The sequence below is a fragment of the Theropithecus gelada genome, chromosome 12, assembly GCF_003255815.1.
Source record: "Theropithecus gelada isolate Dixy chromosome 12, Tgel_1.0, whole genome shotgun sequence".
Classification (NCBI taxonomy): Eukaryota; Metazoa; Chordata; class Mammalia; order Primates; family Cercopithecidae; genus Theropithecus; species Theropithecus gelada.
This window is the reverse complement of record NC_037680.1, coordinates 88,292,404-88,315,883: the sequence shown is the minus strand read 5'-3', so window position 1 is coordinate 88,315,883 and position 23,480 is coordinate 88,292,404. Positions and strand designations below refer to the sequence as shown.

The following is a 23,480-nucleotide window of genomic DNA, read 5'->3' as shown; positions in this document are numbered from 1 at the left end:
TTGACATATTCAAGTGATGCTAAATGGGAAATTTAATATACAGATATGGAAGTTTCTCCAAGTGTTGATATCTTTTGAGAAATGTAGATGAGAGAGAAGAGAGAGAGATTGTGAAATAGTTGGAATGGGAATAATATCAAGAGAAAGATATTTTGAGAAAGGGTGAAATTTTGAGTCTGTTTTGGAAGATTTTATAGAGTGTGAGAGGCTGGAGACACAGGAGAGAGAAGAGATTATTAATTATAAAAATTTCCTTAAAAAAGAATCAGAAGAATTAAGAGGCAAAGAAAATCTGAAAGGATTAGTCTTAGAGAAGAAAATATTCCCTCCTTCATTATTTTATTGGAGAAAATAATTACAGGATAAAGATACAGATAAATGTACAACTTTTGTAAGAAAACATTGAGTTTATGTAAAATTCTAAACTCTCTTTGAGGTTGTAGATGCAATCATCTTGCCAAAAGGGAGGAGGTGTATTTGTATGAGGAGAGAGATGGTCTGAAATATTAAATTCAAATACAAACTGGGCTAATTTTTGCATTTAAAATATTCTGACATTAATCCACAAATCATCAATAATTTGCAATGTGTTTCTTTACATGTCTCTAACTTGAAGGTCAATCTATTTTACTTTTGCATGGAAAATAACAGGTTGTGGTTTGCTCTCAGTGACTCTAGACTCATTAAATTAGAAGACTGTTAAATACATAATCAGAATCTAACAGCATCCTGTATGTGTTCTGAGACATTAATAAATTTCCATACCTGTAGCGTTAATTGCAAAATGCTGATATATAATAATTACTCCAAATCACATCATTACTACAAACATCAGCAATTGTGCAACTGTGCAGGTACAGATTACTAGTAAATCAGTACATCATGAAATATTTTTCCTATTTCAGTTTTTGTATGCTTTCAAATAAGAAATTATGATGGAATTCCCTTACAAATAAAATCTCTTTGGCTTCTGATTGTACTTATGTAACTAAATTTATCTTCAAGCAATGGTTCTGATCTTAGCAATTTGTCCCATATGCCTTTCTTTTAAATCCAAAGCAAGTAAATATAGAGCTCATCATCCTGATGGTTAAAGCTCACCAACTCATCATATTTTGGGTATTTTTTATTTTTTCCCTCTTTCTGTCTTTTAAGGTTAATTCTTTTTTTAAAATATATTTTTAAATAAAATTTAAAATTACAAAAGTAATACATGCTCAGAGTATTAAATAGAAATGTATATGTTATGTCTACACATTAGTCCTTCCACACATTTCTCTACATACTAATACATATATACAATAATAAGGGTTTTTGTTTACAGATAAGGGAGCATACTCTACACATTATTCAGTAACTAACTTTACTCAGTTAATAGTACTTTATGGACAGCCTTCCAGATCAACAGACATAATCCTTTTTTATGATTGCCTAGTATTCTCTAGTATCAATTTACTACTAACTCCCTATTGAAAGATAGGTGATCCCTATTTTTTTTGCCTTTTACAAATTATAAAATAAATAACATATATATGTATGTGTATCTGCATTACAAAAGTATGTTTAGCTGGGATTAATTAAAATACATGAAAACATTCAAGTTTCTTTTTTATATATGTGAATTGCTATTCAAAAAGTCAAACAGAAAACACATTAAATATCACAGGAGTTACAACATGAGTTAAAAAACATTTGAATTATAGTGTCATTATAAAATACATAAATTTATAACAGATCATTATCTTTCATAGCTATCTAAAATTAAACAAGTTCCATCAAAGTATGGCTGCAAGTTTTTCACCAAAAGTTGCCAAAGACTGCATAACTTAGAAATTTCTTCTAATGAGCTTAATAGTTTCATTTATGGTGCCATTAATCGTGTTATACAGAGATCTTGATGGATAAAGAAGTTTAATTTTTGAAAGTCTGTTGATTTATTAATTGGTTTCAAGTAATCCTAGATGGTCATCTGTAATATTTGTATCTGTAATATTTCAACATCATTTATTTTTATGGAGGAATAAGAAATATATATATATATATATAAAATTCACAGGATGGCTTTGATCCTATGTAGTTTTGAAATTATAAATAATATTTATAGAATAACTTAGTCATAGCAATGCCTAATCCTTTTATAAAACACTAAGAATAGATTGTGAGGGCTTCTCTCTGTCTCTCTCTTTTTCTCTTTAAGTTATTACAGATGTCATTACTTGATAATAAAGGATAACTGACATGAATTTTATAAGAAAGTGCCCAATGCATATCATCTTAAATTTACACTTTTGTTCTTTAGATTCATTTGTTTGTTTGTTGTTGACTATTTGCAAATAGCTAAATACTAACATACTTAGTGATCCCAATAAGTACTCAAGAAGAGATGTTAGTGTTTTTCAGCAACTAACTCAGTGACAAAGGGTGAATTTAGGACCCAGTAACTGCTATCTCTTACTCTCCTCCCCCTTGGCTCTAAGAAAAACTTAGATTTCACATAAACTCAATTGGCATGATTATAAGTAAAGATAAGTCATTTGCTTAGATAATTTTCTAAATGAAAAAATAAAGATACACAATCTGAAAGTTCAAAGACTGAAAAGAAGAAAGTTTATAGATATACTTCATTTAGGAAACTTAAATGGAAGGCACTATGTTTATTCCAAATTACTTTTAGATGATTTTCTTATGACCATTTAGAAAACAAAGAGATTTTAAAAGATCTTCTGCTGGATGTCCATAAACAATACATAGCATTACATATGGCTGATTGTTAATAGTATACACAATTTTAATAATTAAAAAAGACAAAGAACAGATTGGAAAATTAATATTCTAGCTTGGAAGAGAATGTTTCATATAGATGTGGGTTTTTTCCTTAGTAGTAAATATTTCTTTTGCATGTAAATGAAATGGTTTCAGGCAAAGTATAAAGTTGTCTTGGTATTATATTATTTCAATGTTGTTTTAAATGCTTAGTTTTGATTTTTTTTCTCTTACATTATCTGGAGGCTGTGAATCTGTATTCAGAGCATCTGCAGAATCATAACATCGTCTAGGCAATAGCTTTTGAAAAAAATGGGTTTCCCCATAATTAGAAATGTGTTCTAATTAGGGGTTGGGTGTTTATATAAGTTTAGAAAGGAGTTATATTACTAAACATTGTTATTAAATGCTTTAAAATGTGTTTTTGTGAATTCAGTCACAATAAACCTCCTCTTAGAATACAAAAACTAATCAATTCTAAGTTAAAAACATTATTTAAAGTGGGGTGCAATGACCAAAAGCCTCTGTGAAAGGAGGGTTTGTTTGTCTTTTCGCCAAGTCCCCTGTGGAGGCAGAAACAGTCTCACCCTCTCATTTTTTCCTTGGGTTACTTCCAATCTACTATGGATCCAGAAATTAGAAAACTTGGATGTTCGCGTTTTGCCAAATTAAATGCTAATGAAGAGCTGTGTTTCTTCATGTTCTCTTTATTGATCTTTCAGTACATATTTGCTTGAGGTGTGTAAGTTCAGGAAACATTTACTACTTTTGAATTTTATCACTACTTGAAAATGGATGACACATAATATCCTATCTATTATAGCATATTTAAATTCCACAATTTAGAGGCAGCATCCTTGAGGAAGCTCTACAAGTTTCTACTTAGTGTTACTTATAAATGTGTGAGGCACTTCCTCCCACCTCTGTCCCCCTCCAATGTAAGGGTTCAGAAAAGTCTGATACACGTAAAACCTAGTCAATGACCAGGAGAGTGGGACGATGAAGCAGACATAATAGAAGCACCAGAGATAGTAAGTGTTAACAAGAAAGGAAAGGGCCATTGACTTCATTTATGTTTTTAAAAATCCAAGTATCTTGAGATGATGCATTTGACAGTTAAAATGCAAGAAAAAAGGAAAAGTGAAAAAATTTGGACATAGTCACTTTTCATACTAACTTTTCAGTTAGTATCTTCCTTGCCTACAAGTAAAAACAGTAATGGGTTCACCCAAGAGTTTTATGTGTTATTCTATTTCATAACAGTAGTCTAGAAATGGCATAGCTGTTGCCGTGGGTTCCATGGATCAGTAACAACAGGACTAGAACTTATATCATTTTATTATCTTTCTGTTTTGATAGTACACTGAGTGCCGCAGCTCTAAGCATTACATCCAAGGACAGAAGTAGAGGAATCGGCTTCATCAGCTCTACCTGTTCTTTCCCAGAATTCCCTATGGTCAACCTTTGCTTTCATTTCATTGGCAAGAATTTGGTTGTATGTTTACACCAAGATGCAGAGAGGCTGAGGAAGTTGTTACTTAACATTTTAAAACTCACTAAATTGGAATGTGTTAGGGAGCAGGGCAGTAGGAACTACTGTTGCTTTAGTCAGCCTGGGACTTGGACACAATATGGTCAGGGTGAGGGATAAACTAAACTAAAACCAGCAAAGAAAAATAACAACTCGTCTCAGGATTAGTTTCACTGCTTTTAGGAGAAAATATTATTTTACCAAGTACTATGAAATTTGGAATAAGCAAATATTAAACATGTATCAGCTTCATTTCAGAGAAATGACTCTTGTCATTTTCTTTAAATATTTCATAAATAACTCTTTTAAATATTTAAAGTATTTAAAGAAATAATACTTTATTTCTTTAAATACTTTAAATATTTCATAAATAACTCTTCTCATTTTCTTTCCATTAAAGATATTTTAGAATTATACTTTTGTTAAGTTTAAAAACATATAGGGAGTTCTGAGACTGTTGAAGGATATATGTGCTTTTGAGGTTTGATTTAAGATAAAAAGTTTGTAAATATTTATGGAAGTAAACTTTCATTCAGTTATTTATTCATGTAACATGTATTTAGTGCTTCTTTTCGTGAGACAATAAACTAGACTCTAAAACATAAGAAAGTGTTTGTGACACAATTCCAGCACTTAAAGCACTTATGTTTGAGATTATAAAAATAGAAATTCTTTTATTTTACCTTCAATCTCTGAATATTCTTGCTTATCATTACATAGATAAAGAGATGGATGGTACATCCCATCTAGGGCATAAGTAGGAAAGTGAAGAAATCCAATGATTGAGTCCTGAGACTTTCCTATATTTAGAGGTCAGGGTAATACGGAGCAAATAGCAAAAAATGAGTGAAAAGGACTGACCAGACAGGGAAGAAACTAGGAAAAGGATGGCTGTCAAGGGAGGACAGTGTTTCAAGAAAAGAGAACTGATCATTTGTATGAAAATCTACCACGAGATTAAGATTAGCTCTAAGAAATTACTGTTTGATTTGGCAGTAAGGAAACCATTGATGACCTTGATAAGAACTGATTTAGTGAAGAGGCAGAGACTAAAAATGTGATGAGAGTTAATTCAAGAATCAAGAGAATGGAAATAAAATGATCAGTTTTAGACAAACTAAGAGATAAATGCAAAGAAAATATTTTGCTATTTCCAAAATTGTTCCAAATACCAAAGAGTAAAATCAAGAGGAAGAGTTGCATTTTTAAGAACTCATTATTACTTAAAATATCCCACTTAACTACTTGATTCACTTTATAACAATTATTGATAAACTTATTAGATAATGTTATTAGTTAGAGCGATAAAAGAAACAAAAATTATAAATGATGGTCCTAACCTCATGGGGCTTATAATTTAGTTTGAAATAGAATCCAAGAGAGAATAATTATAAATATCTAAATCAAGTGTAGTCTAAGACACGTAAGTCGTCAAAACAAATACTCTTGTAAGCATGATAACAAAATGGAATGAATTGAGGTCAGTCACAGAGATGGCAATAAAATTGAAGCCACTTATTAGTACTTACAGCTTTGCATCTGGAACATAAGATTGCTTCTATAAAAATTATCAAATTGGCCGGGCACGGTGGCTCACGCCTGTAATCCCAACACTTTGGGAGGCCGAGACGGGCGGATCACGAGGTCAGGAGATCCAGACCATCCTGGCTAACACGGTGAAACCCCGTCTCTACTAAAAATATAAAAAATTAGCCGGGCGTGGTGGCGGGCGCCTGTAGTCCCAGCTACTCGGGAGGCTGAGGCAGGAGAATGACGTGAACCCGGGAGGCGGAGCTTGCAGTGAACCGAGATCGCGCCACCGCACTCCAGCCTGGGTGACAGAGCGAGACTCCGTCTCAAAAAAAAAAAAAATTATCAAATTATAGAAGAATATGACGGGGCCTCTTTTGGAGTATCTATATTTAATTGTCTTTTTCAATTAAAGAATTTTCTTTAAGCTTTAATATTTAATGTCGAACTTTAAATTCTCCAAACGGGGGATGACATTAAGGCACAAGAATTAGCAATGAGATCCACGTAGCCTTACTAAGGCATCTGACTCTAACATGTGTTACCCAAGGCAAATAGTACTATGAACAGGTTTTTTAAATGTATTAAATATTTTTAAGGTTTGTTCCTCTTGCAACTGATAATCTCAAAAGGTCAGTAAAAGATAAGAACAAAAACAGTTTGGAACAGTAGAATTTATCTTAATGAGAGATGTGAAACCACCTAAAATGATACAGTCTGTCAGCAAAGCAAAAGGGAAAGGGGGAGGAAGTAGAAAAGAAATAAAGCCCCTTGAGCCACATTTTTCTTCCTTTGGATTTTGAATGTTCCTAGAGAATAAATAAAATATTGGAAAAACTTAAAGGGAATGGAATAGAATGTTGTCTGTGACTCACTTGAATTAAAAATGTGAAGCTATTAATAAAATCAACACAGGTATGGGTCTTGAAATTAAAAAGAACAACAAATATATACAGAAATTGTAAAAGTTGAATGGAATGACATAGATTTTGGATACTCTTTAGTGCTTCAAATCCATAGATCAAAAAGAATTAAAAACTTCTCCCTTCTAATTGTCTCTCTCCTGATTTCTGCACGTCCCTATAAGGCATCATGGGCCTTTATATATTCCCTTAGGCATGGGGGTCTAGTCATTTTTGATGCTTGCTTTTTCTCTCTTCACTGTTAAGTTTATACTTTTAATCAGTTTTACTGCTGTTAATACTTTTTCTCACCATATCTCCTTTTAAACTTTCGTAATCTGTCTTTCACTGTTACTCATGAGGAGTCTTAAAACAGTCAGCTAAACTAATTTTCTCGCATCTCTTTTCCTTTTCCTGATTTTCTATCTTACAACTTTCTACCAGAATAATTTTCCTAATATGCCCTTATAATTATATTTTAAAGGAAAAAGGATTTAGAGAAAAATATACTAAGAGTCTAGGCTTCACTATCCAGTTAGAATGCTTCTGACTTTGGACAAGTTGTATAGCCTACTTCAGATCCACTATACATCAATAATCAATTATATTGGAAGAATTATTTCACATAACACATATAAAATATCTAGTAAAAGGAACTTTGTTCATTAATCCTGCAAGAAATGTCCAGTGACTCTAGATAGATGTCCAAAAATCCTGGTATTTTTCCTACAACTGTATTCACTTCTTAAAGTCTTTTCCCATCTCACTTCATCCAAATCTTCAGTATGCGTCAAGGCCACTAACTCCCCGATGCACACTCGTAGGTCTCCTCAGCAGGAAAAAAGGCGACCAGCAGGCCAATGTAAGTAGAAAATACATCATCTGAATAAAGAGTAGTGATACTTCCCAAGAAAGACACTTCTTTACTCCCTCTTTATTAGCATTTTATTTTTAAAAATTTTTTCTTTCAGTCTAAAACAAGGATTGGGGAATCTAAAGTATAGTAAAAAGAAATTCAAAAATGCTTTATATACAGAATTGACTATGAAGGAAACAAACAAACAAACCAAGCTATTATTTTAAAATGTTTGTAAGGCCAGGCTTGATGGTTCACAGCTGTAATCCTAGCACTTTGGAAGGCCGAGGTGGGCAGATCACCCGAGGTCAGGAGTTTGAGACCAGCCTGGCCAACATGGTGAAACCCTGTCTCTACTAAAAATACAAAAATTAGCTGGGCATGGTGGTGGGTGCCTGTAATCCCAGCTATTCAGGAGGCTGAGGCAGGAGAGTCACTTGAACTCAGGAGGTAGAGGTTGCAGTGAGCCGAGATGGCACCACTGTACTCCTGCCTGGGAAACGGAGTAAGACTCCTTCTCAAAAAAAAAAAAAGTTCGCAAACATTCTGAAAATGGAATTGCTCTAAATCTGTCTTATGTAGTTGTGCCCCATAAGCATGGCACAAACATGTATGTTTTATGCTCCCATATAAAGGTAGAGGCAATTTATACATAGAATATATTCTCTATTAGCAACAAAGTATCTGAAGTTATAGTGCATAGAATGAATGGAGATTTTAAGGCAAAGGAAACTTTTTAAATATGGGAACAAGAATGGTGCCAGCCATAATTTATCCCTCTCCCACTTTTCTTCACAGAGCAGTGTTTATGTAATACTTTCTGCTCTATTATGAAACTTAAATTCCTTATCATGCCGAACAATTTTGGTATGTAATGTAACTGAAATGGTAAGAACTGAATCCTCGATTTTTAAATCTTTTGCTCTGATGCTTCATATTACCTTGCCCATATAATAAGTAAGTAATAGGACACAGTGATACTTAATGGTTAATTCATTTTGTAATTAAATATTTATAATATTCTGCTTGTGTCACTAAACAGATCCTTATATATATTCTATCTAGATAATACTATATAAACAATTATAAAGGTACTGTATTAGTATAGTATATAGATATATGATATTGTATAATAGGTATAAACTGTGGAAAAATTAATAAAAGCATCAAAACTTCATCTGACCTCTTAAACATCCTGTTAAAAGGAAAGTTCTCCCTGGCATAATTCTTTTTCAACACTTTAGTTGTAGAAAACCCTGGGTGTAGAAATTCCTAGATAGATTATATATATTCCGAGGATGGTGTCCTTAACATGAGAATATTTGCCTGAAAGTCGAGTGTATAAGTTTATGTACTTCCCCAAAATTTGAAAAAACGAACAAAAGCCTATGGATATGTGTAGATGTTACCTGTAAAGAGAAGGATTTGCTGTGAAACTACTTGAAATTTTTTCTCAGAAGCTGATCTAGATATGAAAGAATCAGATTATATTTACATATTCATTTAATGGCAATATTGCTACTGAAGTATGTTTGCAACACTGTGTTATTGAATGAAATATTGCATTCACATATTGAAAAAAAGATTGATTTTAACACATAAAGGCGAGTCACAAAACATTCAAATTTGCTTAGGAAGGGGGACAGTACATTGTGATTCATTTACTTCAGCACTTAAAGTTTTGGTCATATTTGAAATGTAATAGAGGAATCCTGAGCCTTAATCAAAGGACAGAGACCTATTGTAATCCCCCAGGTCTCATCAACTAAAAACTGTAAGATCACTTTCATTTGCTCAAAAAGAAAAGATGTGTCACGTTTATAAAGCAGGTTGAATTCTGCGTCAGAATGAGCACTAGTTGCAGGAGAAAAAGAAATCCCTTAATGTAGCTCTCCTTGCCCTAGGCAGTAACCCTTAAAATGTCTTCTGGGGAATTTCAATGTCTCCTGGTGTTTCAAGGTCTCTTGTTTCAAATCTGAACTGTTTTGGGGAAGGCGGAACAGAGTAGCAGTACAATAGGTACTGTCACTGTAATAATAGATACTGCTTGTCTTTACCTTTCTTAAAGGAAATCCCATTTAAGTTTAAAAAAAAAAAAACAAAACCTTTTAACTGTTTTCTCACTGAGAAAACAAACTGAAGCTGAAAGAAGAATGTCACTTATAAACTTTACACCCAAGCATGTAAAGGATTTAATAAAAGTAAATCACAATGAATATAGCAATACAGATAAAATGATAGTCCAAAGAGAAGTAAAATATTAAGATATAACTAAATATAAAGTCAAAAGTTCTGTGAAAAACCCTAAATACATTTATGTGCATTTTGTATTCTCTACTATCAAGCATAGATATTGAAGAAATACCTGAAAAATATTTGTGTAAATATATCATCTTTAGAAAGAGAAAAAATATAATAGCTGAAAGTTTAATGGACTTGAGACTCCAATACATAAAATGTTAGCATTACTATTTATGTTATCCAGGCATCTTTTCTATTTTCTTATATTTAATATGGAGTTTATAAGATATGTGTTACATAGTTATTGTGAAACTATACAATGTATGTGAAAATTAAATTCTAATCATAAAATATACAAGTATTGGAAATTATTAGAATGGAAAGTTCACATTCAGTCGAGCTAAATGATTTAAATTTAAAGGTAGTCTCTGGGATCAAAAAAGCCTTTGGTTTACCTCTATAAAAGGGAATGATTTCTAGGAAAATCTGACATTCTAATTTTTGTTAGATTATTTCCCATTGAAAATAAGTGCATTGCTAGTGACACCCTGTATGCTATAAAACCTGTGACTATCTGATGGCTGTCAAATCATGTGTTTCTCTTATGGAAACAGACTTTTACTATGTTTAAATTATACACATAATTAATAAAATATTGAAAATGTTATTGTTTTCAAAGTTATATTCTTTGTCTCAGCAGGTAATTATGAATGAATTATAAGAATTTTATTTTAATAGAGAGTCAATAGGTTTTTGATCAACTATATTTTTCTTACAGCAAGAACAATTTACAAAACAGAATATACCCCTGAGCATACATTTGGCTTCTGGGTAATGATAGACTCATGCTTTTGTCTATAGCCACTGTAAGATTTTCAGAAGAACGATAGGATGTAGGATGATGGCCAGTGTTACTAGTTATATTTTTTAAATGAAATATAACTTTATGGAGAATTATAACATTTGACCCTAGTTTATGAAATATCCATTTAAGTTACATATACATTCATAAAATGCAGTAATTAATTTACTTTCCCAGAAAGTAAAACTTGCTGAAAATAAAACTAAGACACTTTCGTATGAACGTGTATATATGCACACACCTACACATACTCATGGGTTTTATGGCACAACAGAGTGTCATTAGCAATGCACTTATTTTCAATTGGAAATAATCTACTAAAAATGAAAATGTCAGATTTCATAGAAATTATTCCCTTTCATAAAGGTAAACTGAAGCGTTTTTTGATCCTATATACACATACACACATACCCCAACATACACATTTTAATATAGAGATACAGATAAATACTTATTAACTCACGGTATCCTAAATACCTTTCGATTGGGCTAAATATAGGATAAACATTTGATTTATTTCTCACATGGCGCACTTTAGAGAGTAAAAGGGGCATTATTGATTATTAGACTGGCATAAACTAAGACCATCCTGGCCAAAATGGGATGCATAATTCCTAAACTTAAAGGTATTTGATTTAATGATAATACTAGAAATGATCTTGAAGCAAATTCATTAGATATCATGAATGTAAACATGACTATATAATTTCCTTCTGCATTTATTTTTTGTACTAGCTTAGGTAAAGAATGTATTTATGTGTATTTAAACTATTTGATGGTGGCAGTAAACTCACAATTGGTTAGAAGTAGACATATGATTAAAACATAGATTTGCCTAGCTCCAAAGCATCTTTCTGCCACAATAAGGAAAAGTCATACAGAATTTGAAAAATTAACATAAGGTAGTAATGTTGGAGATACTATTTTACCATGTTTTGCAATTTGCAAAGTTTATTTTTTAAAAAAAGAAAAAAATCCCTGTTACATTTATCTGACTAGCCTGTCTTTGTTTGTTTTTCCTTCTTGTATACTTTAAAACAAAAATACACGCACGCATTTTCAGTTTAACCTTTAGTGCCCATAGATAAGCAGTGAAGCAAGTCTATGTCTGATGCAACAAATCCTGAAGACCTGTCTTCAAATGATTTAGTTTAACCTACAAGCTTCTAAAAGTGAAAGTCTTTGATTCATAGTCAATACTACGAATTGGAAGTATACCATCAGTGTTTTATAGAACTACAGGTTCTTTTATCTTTAGTTGAAAATTAGTCTGTATTCAAAAAAGTAAAGAAAATACACATATATTCAAAATTTAATAAACCTTTTATTTGGTGATGAACTTGCCTTACCTTTAAAAAAAAGGTAGAATCATGGAATTAACATTTTTTCCAATATTCATCAAAATACCAGCTTTACCAATTTAGAAAATACTATTGTTCTTTTTTAAAAGATAGCCAGTCCTTATAATACTAAATAGAAAGAGTATAACAAAATAGTTTTTTAAAACATTTGGGTTTTAATCATAAATTATATTGACTTTATTACATTTTGTTTGTGGTCTGATATCTGAAAAGAAAACTGAACAATGGAAGAAAATATTTGGATGTTTTTAAAAATAAGGTCTCACATTTTATATTCTGATATATATATATATATATATATATATGATGAGTAATATAGCTTGGAAAGATGCTGCTCTTTTATAAAATAATTGCATTCAAGTCAGTAGAATTTAATCCATTTCATTGTCTCTGAACTTCTAAATGAAATTATGAAAACCAAATCATATGCTTTTAAATAAATTAGCAAACTTCGTTTGTGATTCAGAATCCCTGTGGGATTACTTTCTTCAGTGGTGGGAGGATATCAGTTTCATTATACTATTTCCAAGTCACAGAATAAAGTAAACTATCAATTGATCACATCCTTTTAGGGTGAAACCCCATCTCTACTAAAATTACAAAAATTAGTTGGGTGTGGTGGCGGTTGCCTGTAGTCCCAGCTACTCGGGAAGCTGAGGCAAGAGAATCACTTGAACCTGGGAGGTGGAGGTTGCAGTGAGCCAAGATCACACCACTGCACTCCAGCCTGGGTGACAGAGCGAGACTCCATCTAAAAAAAAAATAAAATCAATCACATTCAAGCTCAGAAACAGGTTGGTTGGTAATAGCCACTATCATCATTAGACCAAGGAGAGATGCACAGCCATTTAAAGAAGCAACTTAGGTTGTTATTTCCTCTTTACCCAAAGGGTCCTCATAAAAGGAGTTAAGTGTAAACTCTCAGGAAAAGCAAACAAACAAAAAGATATCTATCCTATACTTACAAATATCTAGGAATCGTAAAAATTCAGAGGAGTAGGAAATGTGAAAATAGTATTAACTTTTCAGATTATCTTGGTTTTATGGTACATAATGTTAAGAAGCATATGTAAGAAACATAATAGTAATTAAATGTCTCAGACATATCAAACTATAATGAATAGAAAATATATGCAAAAGTACTTAGATTGTAAAAGTGGACAAGGAATAGCAAAATGAAATCTTAATTGAAACAAAAGCAAAGTAAACATTCAAGAAAAAGAGAACAAAACTAAATTCTAGACAATGATTTGTTTTTTCTGCATTTTTCTTAAATTTAATAAACTTTTATTTCAAAAGAAATATAAATGGATTATAAAAATTTAGAAAATACAAATTATTAAAAATAAGAACACTGTATTCATACTACCCAGAGACAACTACTATTTAGAATTTTATTTTATATTATTCCAGATCTATGCATCTGAGGATATATTTGTAGATATATATGAATATAGATTTTTTCATATTGAAGTTCTACTGTTTGGAAACCGCATCTTTTCAGTTTATGGTGCACATCTTTCTGTTGCAGCAAATTATCTTCTCATCTTCTATATAATTTATATTCAGATCTCTCAAGTTTTCCAAAAAGACTCTATAACTGGTTTGTCTAAACCAGGATCTAATCCAGGATTACATTTTCTATCCAGTTGCTATGTCTATTAAGTCTTCTTAAGCTACGTCAGAACCTTTTTCATGGCACTCACTGAATAAAAAAGAACCTGCAAGTTGTCTTATGGAATATTCCCTCCTCTTGATTTCACTGGTTGCTTGTTTGTGGTTAATGATTTACATTTCAAAAGTAAATTCTGTGGGAATAGGAAGAATGTGGCCTCTTAAAATGTTCAATAAAACACTTATGTATGGTTTTTAAGTACAGAAATTGTAGTACTTTATTTCTTCAGGTTGTTTGTACCTCTACCATTCCTGCAGAGTGGTAAGAAAACAGTAAAGAAATTCAAGTAAACCAAAAATATTGCTGTGAGAAAATACTGAAAGTAAATTCTAACTATAAAAACAGAAATTACTGTCTTGAGTTTTTGACTGTCTTATTTTGCGCATTACTTGCCTGTATAGTAATTATATGGCAATTGATCTCCACCAAAATAAAATAAAAGAGAGGTATTATTTTCTTCTCCTGGAAGTTTGTTCCTAAAAAATAACAACAACAACAAGCAAACAAACAAACAAAAAACAAAATAGAGCATTTTCTTTTCATATACAGTGACATTGACGTTTACATATATTTACATAAATATGTATACTACCTATTATTTTGCAAAATAAATAAGCAGAGAAAGTTTAGAGTTGGTCTGAATCTACAGTTGACAAAATGTTGGACACTAGTCTCAAATATACATAAATATTTTGCAGTAAAAAATTGGACTGAGGAAACAAAAATACAACCCTTTCAATAACAGTGAGTTTCCAGGGATATGTTAAGCATTTGGACTAAAAATTATACCTTTGGTTAAAACATAAAATATTTCCCGAAATAAATATTTAACTTGCATGCTCAAAAATATGATCTTACACAAACAAAAACATATCACAGTGATGAGTTTTTGTCCATACTATAGTTTAATTTTCTCAGCAGAGATTTTTATATCTGCAGAAAATCCCATTTAGAAAAATCTAGTTGAATTATAGCAACATTTCGGTATACTATAGTACTTTGAGCTGTCAGGAAACAACCTTTAGGATGAACTACCTTTTTAGATTTTTCTGCAGTTTTATATGACAATATAGCAATCGTGATCTTTAAAAGACATGATTTCATTTATACAAGAAGTTACACAGATTTTTTTCATAAGCTTTTTAAACTTTTAAGATTTTATTAAGGATCATCCACCATTAATATTTCTGATGTATCTCTGAGCAGAATTTTATTTAGCAAGAGAAAGTATTTTTTAAGAAAATGTAGTATAATTTCTTTTAAAAATATAAATACAAGATATAAAATGCTTTATTATGGAAAGCATGAGCATGCAGGAAGTTCTTTTTTAGTTTTGATATCCATTGTGGCTTCATGGTCACATATTTTTTAGGTAACACCTGTGTGTTTCACTCAAGATTATTTCCTATGGTATACAAAACTCATATGATTAAGAACTCTGACCACGGAAACCTCAGAGATACTGCTCTACTCTAGAATAAGTTAAAAATCACAACTACTGCTGTTTAAGCAAGGAAAAAAATTATCTAAGAAGTGATCAGTTTCAAAATTATATCTTTGCTAACAATACATTACAAAAACATTTAAGAATGAAGATTTCCAATCAATCTCTTCTTAATCCCTTTTTGGTACTGTTTACCACTTTTCACGTAATGCTTCATGTGCAAACCTCTTTTATGAGTATATGGTGCTTAGACACACTATTGATTCTAATACTCTTGTCGTTATTCTGAAAACATGTCTGAACCAATTCTTTATCCTTCTCCTGACCTTTTTCCTACCAGAGTTACCCTAATAAGAGTTTCAAATAGCACTTTTGGCAATAATAACTCTCGTATTGGTACCCTTATACTCCAGAGGCGTGGGGTTTCTATGTGTTGAGACCACTCATTTTTGCATTAGAGCAGTGTTTCCTAACTGGGGATGATGTTGACAGACCTTTGGCCATGTCTGGAGACATTGTCATGACTAGAGGATGGGGGTGCTACTATCTCGTGGATGGAAGTCAGGAATGTTACTAAACATCCTAAAGTGCACAGGACACTTCACGACAACAAACTAGTATTCAGCCTCAAATGTCAGTAGTGCCACTGTTGTGAAAGCCTGCTTCAGAGAAAATACTGAAAATAAAATTACAAACCACAAAAATATTTTACAATGTATTTCCTGTTGATTCATATATAATAGCAAAATATTAAATGCACCAACACCAATGTTTTGGCATATGTTTTTCATACTGCTAGCAAGTGTTACATTTTTTTCATCAAATGGCATGTTGTGACTGTTCATCCTCAAAGATGAGTTGTATGTGCATGGTTTATTATTTGTAAAACACACACAAAAACAACTATAGTCTTTACCATGAGAAAGGTTTTGATAGAGCAAAACCTAATGCACTTTTATATTTGCATTTCATCTAAATGACTAGATTTGTGAAATGTGGATAACGTCTTGTACAACTGCTCTTTTCTCTTCCTCTGTCTTCTCTCTCTTCATACTTTTGTTTTGTTTTGTTTTTTCTCATTCTGGTTGTCAGAACTCCCCTGATTGCGGCTGGAGTAATTGGTGGGCTCTTCATTCTGGTCATTGTTGGTCTGACATTTGCTGTTTATGTTAGAAGGAAGAGCATCAAAAAGAAAAGAGCCTTGAGAAGATTCTTGGAAACAGAGGTGAGGTATTTATTTCTTCTCTTCATGTGTTTGGGGATTTTCATCAGGTTTAGAAGGTTTCGATGATGTTCAGTTATTTAATCCAAGTAAAATTCTGTTCAATGTCCTAATTAAATTTTTATTTTATAGTCCGTTAAACAAAGCTTGTGAAAAGTCAGATTATATCGTAAAAATAGTCAAGACTTCAAGGGGATAGATGGGAGTAGTCAACAAAATTATTGTATTGGGGAAAGTATCTGTTATTTTGTGTGTGTGGTTGGGGGGATTCCATTAGCAAGCTCTAGACAGGGGATATCTCTATAGCAGCAGATCTAGAAAATACCTGCATCGAAAATATCTCAGTGACAGAGCTAGAAAAATGTTAGAAAGAGAGAGAATCTTTCTGTTTCAGAACAAAACTAAACAGACAAGGAATGCATGTTTTAATTAGGATCATTAAATTGGTAGTCAATGATCTCATTACACCAGCAGTGAAAGACTAAGCTTACAGGATAAAGCTTAGTAGTATTGTAATCACACAGAACTTACAACACAATTTATGGGATGCATTTAATATTATGCATGGCAGTTATTGTGAGTATGTAAATTACTCATAAATGATTATAATGTCTTTTATATTGCTACACTGAGTTCTCTAGCACAAAAGCAGATAGTTTTCGTGGTACAGGATACAGGGAAAAAATAATTACAGAAGACTATGCATTACCAGACCCTTCTCAACTTCCATCCTACCTTTCTCCTGATACACACATCTGTGCCTGTCTGAACAATTCAGAGCAATTCTGTTCTGAGATAAGCTTATCCAACGTTTGTTGTTTTTCTCATTGTCAGTCTGACAATTTGACTTTTGCTTTGAACACTGACAGGAATGAGAGGAATGGGAATTTTAATTCACTCACACATTTTGCATACTGATAATGAATTAAATTTTAGCTCTTTACCCAGAAATAAAATCTAGATAGAAGTATCCTGTGAAAGTTTCGGGAGACTACCTTACAGCTTCTTCTAGGAAAACACTTTCTAAGGATTAAAGTTATCTGCAATTGGAATGAGCTGTCTCATGAACAGACATGTTCAAGCAAAATAGAGGTAGTCAATTACATACATGGGAAAACCTAATCATGATTCCTACTTTAGCTGGAAGCTTATGGAAGAGCAATTTGGTTACTGTTCATCTTGCACATGTGAATGAAAATTTGGACATGACACATGTGCTTTGTGCTATGCATGTTTGCAATTTAGCTAGGATACTGGAGGCAGAGAGAACTCTATCTCATGGTCAGCTTGAGGCAGTTGGTGAGAGAATTCTGAGAAGTGAAGTATTGTAAACTAGAGTTGGAAAGGAATTGAAAGCTTGGAACACAACATTTAGGTGACTGCATAATGGAAGAGAAATTCCCTTAACCACACACAGGGAAGGCTCATTGCCATGAAAAGAGTTGTGTTGCTTTATCTTGGTTTGTTTTTATAATGCAGTGCTTTATAAGAATGTCCTTCAAACTGTCATTTCCTTACTAAATAAACACACACTTATTGGTTTTATAAGCAGGTTCTGTTTTTATAGAAAGTTATTCCTTAAGACTAAATTATTTTACATTTGGTGGTTAGATAATCGTAGAATTCCTATTTTTTTCTTAGTAAAAGAAAATAACTATGATTTTCTACCATCTTTTAAATAAAGGGGGAATTTTTAAGAGGGTCAATTTAAATCTTTAAATACTGAAGCTAGAAATCTGCCTCAGAAGTGAACATTTATTGAATCTTGATATATTGTTTCCATACACTTAAAGTTGGTACACGTTCCTCAAATCATTTTGCTCCAGATTGTCTTTTTTATGTTACATGCATAAAACTAGAAAACATATTTTTTCCACACATGCTTACTGAGATGCACTGTAAGCTTGATGCTTTGGTAGATGGTGTGATTCAAAAATGTATTAATGAGACATGATCTCATCCTTTGAAAAGTAACAGATTTAGTGCCTACAATATGCCAGGCAGCATTCTAGAATTTTCCACATATGTTATGTCATTTCATCCTTTCTCAAGTTTCTAAGGTAATTATTGCTATACCTATTTCACAGACAAGAAATAAAGGTCTAGGAAGGGCAAATTGCTTCCTGTGAGTGGCAACACTGTCATATAAACCTCCAATTTTAAACCCACATGTCTGTAAAATATATTAAATGACAAAGAAACATGTTTTTGTGAAATATATTAAATGATACCCAAGAAAAAAGAAGGCTAAAAAGGTGAGGTAGAATTGTAAAGTTTTCAAAATATGAAATTATTGCATGGTATATGCCAAAGCATATACACAATGTATATTTTAAGTATATCTCATCCAAGATGCTGAAGCCCCCTCCCAGTATTGTGTGATTTTATGTGACTTTTGTATACGATTTTTAAAAATGATTCATGAGTTATTCATTATACATATAGCATGTGTATCAAAATCTACCCAACGATTTCTGTATGGTTGAGTTGCCTTCAAATAAAGGGAACTCAGTTGAGCAATCATTTTGAAATTTTTCGAATAATTTAGTGATTCTTTCTGAGATTTTTAAAATGTGACTTGAATGCAGTTCTATGTTATCAAATTTACATTTATATAACTTAAATTTGAAAATGAAATTGAAGATGAGTTGTCAGACTCACAATTAAAAAAAAAATTTGAAGATAACCTAAGTTTATTGGTAATTTTTGATTACATTCTTCCTAAAATTCTTGCTTTAGCTACACTTACCTTCCCTCAAGAATCTTCCACTAATTAAGTAGGCCATGATTTTCACAGAAGCATGGTAATTCATAACCAAGCTGCAGCGCCACAGTGCACTTAGCTTTGTAAACAGATACTTTGAAATACTGTGGTGAGTTCAAGACAATTTGAGTAGTAGTAGCCTTTGATTATTATGCTGGAAAAAAAAAAAAAAAAAAAAAGACTATTTGTAAAGTTTAGTTCCTTAATTTAACTTTAAAAAGACAAAGAAACTCCTATTTCTTGCACTTGCCCTTTTACTCATACATAGATAAAAACCTAAAATTTTAACATAGGATACAGACTTTTTGGTATCCAGAGCCTCTCTTAGACGTACATTTTTTTTTCTCACATATGCCAGTGATTGGCACGCATGCACATACTTTGCCCCTTCTCATTCATTCCCCCAACTGAATCACATAGCAATGATGATATCTAAAACTATCAGCCTAATTTTACTACTTTGACCACACCCAGCCCACCCCATGATTAGGTAGGTTTCCCACCTTACTTTCACCCTTCTGACCTGTCCCACTCCCTGTTGTATTCTGCTGTATTTCTTCCTCCTCCTTCCTCTTGCTGTGCCCAGGCTGCTTTTCACAGTGGCCCTCCCAATGTCAACCCAATTTCATTATCTCAAGACTTAGACATCTCAATACTTGATTTTAAAGTGTACATTTTTTAGGAAGACAAAACTAGTGAGCCTCATTCCCCAGTAGTTGTTTGATTCCTTGCATTTCATAGCATTCACTTATGATCCAGAATCAAATCATAGAATTGTAGAACTATTGATCTAACAGGTACACTTGGGCCTTGGTACTTAAAATGCGTTCGAGGATCACCATGGTACCTGGGCATCCCTTAGAGTTCTATGCAAATGCAGACATTTCAGGTCTACTCCAGACCTACTGAACCAGGACCTGTATTTAACAAGAACTTGAGGTAATTCAGATGTACATTAAAGTTTTAACAGCACTGTCCTAGAGTTTTGGCATTGTGCTTTTTTTCCCCTCTCCTCTGACATATTTGTCCTGGCTTCCCAGGTATGTTTTAAGCTCTAAGAAGGCAGCATTTCCTTTCCTTAATGCATCAAATCTCATAGCCTAGTATGCCTCAAGGTAGGCACACATTTGTTACTTGTGTTTGCTCTGACAAAGAGCAGGAGAAGAGAAAGGACAGGGTCTGAAAGAATGCATAAATGTGTCAGTGAATGGTGAGTGGTGCATATTACAAAGGTATTGGGTGTCAAGGCAAACTATATTTGTGCGTTTTTGCTTTGTGAGAAAGAGAACCAGAGAGAGAGAGAGAGAGAGAGAGAGAGAGAAAGAAAGAGAGAGAGGACTGACTATTGGATTGAAAGTATAATCTTCTTCCTTCCGCTTTGCAGTTGGTGGAACCTTTAACTCCCAGTGGCACAGCACCCAATCAAGCTCAACTTCGTATTTTGAAAGAAACTGAGTTGAAGAGGGTAAAAGTCCTTGGCTCGGGTGCTTTTGGAACGGTTTATAAAGTAAGTAAAAAACAATGCATATCGTTAGTTATTTTAAGTTTTGTTTTATACGTTTAAAAAATAATAGCCAATGGAGTTATTACTTTAGACAACCTAATTTTCTTATAATATTCAGAAAGGAAGACTTATAATATTGAGAAATTGCTGCACAAATGAATTCATTAATTTTTATTGAATGAGCTGGGATGGATACAGTCTTGAGAGAAAAGCAAGAAACTGATACAAATCCAAGTATAGTTTTTTCTTTATACCTTTCTGAGCCCCTTACGTCATATTCCTTTTGGCAAATTTCTATTTTTATCCAACTATCAAGCCACAACCCATTTTCCATTACCCCTACACAGTGCTCCATGAACCCCAGACATGCCTGGGCAATATGCCATAATCCTTTATTCTTTTTTACTTCTGCTTTTTTATCCAAAGCCTCCCCATCAGAACCCTAGTAGTTGCTCTTTTTAGAATCTATTCAAATATGCTGATGTCTGCTATCTAAATCATTTTTTGCCTACCTGGTTACATTTATGATTTTGTAGATAATTACCATGGTTTTGATGTCTTTGTCATTATAAGCAAACTAAAGATGTGACATTATATGCAAAATTCAGGTCAGACAGGAGGAAAAGATGACATTATGTGTTTTCAATAAGAGATATTTCTGGAAAGGAAAAGCTCAAATGATGGCATGTGTATGTTTATGTATTTGCCTTAATTACAAGACCAATTCAGAAGAAGCTAGGCCCAAGATTAAATGTGGTGAAATATATTTTAATGGTAAATAACAAGATTAAGAAACTCTTCTGGGCTAATGCTGAATTATTCTTGTAATATCAATTACTACAATTCCCAAAAGTTACTTTGGCATTTTACATATATATAAATACATATATAATATATAAATATACAATATATAAATATATATAATATAATATATATTTACATACATAAATTTATACATATAAATAAATATAAATATAAATATATAAAATATTTTATATATAAATATATATTTATTACATTATATATATAAAATGTCAAAGTAACTTTTGGAAATTGTAGTAATGGATATTTTATGTATATAATATATATCAATATATGTATATAAATTATATATATTTATATAGTATATATTATAAATAATATATATTTATATATAATATATAAATATATAATATATTAAATATTTATATATAAAAATATATGTTTATATATATATATATTTTGAGATGGAGTCTCGCTCTGTTGCCCAGGCAGTAGTGCAAGGGCATAATATCCACTCACTGCAACCACAGCCTCCTGGGTTCCAGTGATTCTCCTACCTTAGCCTCCCCAGTAGCTGGGATTACAGGCACGTACCACGACGCCTGGCTAATTTGTGTATTTTTAGTACAGATGAGGTTTCACCATGTTGGCCAGGCTGGTCTCGAACTCCTGACAAGTGATCCACTCACCATGGCCTCCCAAAGTGCTAGGATTATAGGCATGAGCCACCATTCCCAGCTGGCATTTAATATATTTCTTAAAGCTATGTGTAAGCCTACATTTTACAAAATATCTGTTAAAGTTAATTGGATCTTAGAAATGTTGCATTTCAAAATATTCTTTTTAAAACAGTGATTTATTTTAAAAATATATTAATAATTAGAATATAAACCTTAATTTTTCTCTCATAGTGCTCCAAAATAATCTAATATCCTTAAAATAAAACTTGTGTTCTAAGGTCAAAATGTAGAAGTTTCCTAATCTTTTATCATGCATGTTTTATTCAGTTAAATTTGATATTAACTTGCAATAAGTTTGACCACCTACTTTGCATAGGCACTGTTCTAGACTGACTTGATGCCTTTTCTAATCTTCAGATTTGATGTATGTTCAAAGAAACACAAATTTTTCTGTTTCTCAATTTACATTATGCTAGAAAAAGCCAGACTCAGACTGTATTATTTTATACCCTTAAAATTTGTATCTAGTTACTGCAATTTGTATTTACATCTTTAATAATTTTAATCTGTACTCATTTCTACAATAAAATGATATCAACAAATTATATGGATAATAAATGTAGAGTCCTAAATTGCAGTCCTGATTGTTTAAATTGACAAATTGAAAGTACTGCTGTGAATTGGATCCATATTGGCAATCATTCTGGATCACATAGCTGTGCCATAAACCCCTATTCTAATGATTGGTTGCAGGATTTTTCCCCACCTGAATTATCTAGTAAATGGTACAGTTCTCCATATTCACAGATGTAACTGAAGGTTTCTGTGCTGAAACATAGACAAGTCAGTAGAAAAATATTAGGGCTTCCTGCCTTTAAATGTTGGCCTGTTACCGATTCTGCATGTGGCATTGACAAAATTTAAAGTAAGTGGGTAAATGTATGTGTTAATGAAAAACAGAAATAGGGAGAAAAAAGATACAGATAAATGGCCAAATTTAAATTTATTGTAACATACTTCCATTTTTAAGATAGCTCAATCTTGGATTGTTCCTAGAATGTAATCACTCCTATATTTTTAAAGATAATGTAGTCTGTAAATTAAATTTTATTTTAAACCTTGGGTACCCTATAACTCAAGACTAAACACTATCTAATGTCCTCAGCAGAGAAAAATGTTACCGATTTAAACATTTAATAATAAACCTTTATTAACTTGTATTAAGAGCATTTATTTGTCTATTGTGCATGAGTGTTTTACATTAATTGAAATTACTTGTAGTGAAAGTTTACTGGACATTTCATCAGTTTTTTTGAATTATATGCCTGAAGTGTCTATGGTTGACTCTGAAGTTTTAATCAATAGATCAATTGTTATGAAGAC

At 32.1% G+C, this 23,480-nt stretch overlaps 1 protein-coding gene across 4 annotated transcripts in view; it reads left to right on the top strand.

Annotated features, from left to right (window-relative positions):
* ERBB4 (erb-b2 receptor tyrosine kinase 4) overlaps positions 1 to 23,480 on the top strand; it is a 1,181,951-nt gene that overhangs the window by 916,180 nt on the left and 242,291 nt on the right. For all 4 annotated transcript variants that reach the window (XM_025405288.1, XM_025405286.1, XM_025405289.1 and 1 more), the window contains exons 17-18: positions 16,258 to 16,390; positions 20,536 to 20,658. In XM_025405288.1, the coding sequence (XP_025261073.1) occupies positions 16,258 to 16,390; positions 20,536 to 20,658 (256 nt within the window). The remainder of the gene's footprint in view (positions 1 to 16,257; positions 16,391 to 20,535; positions 20,659 to 23,480) is intronic.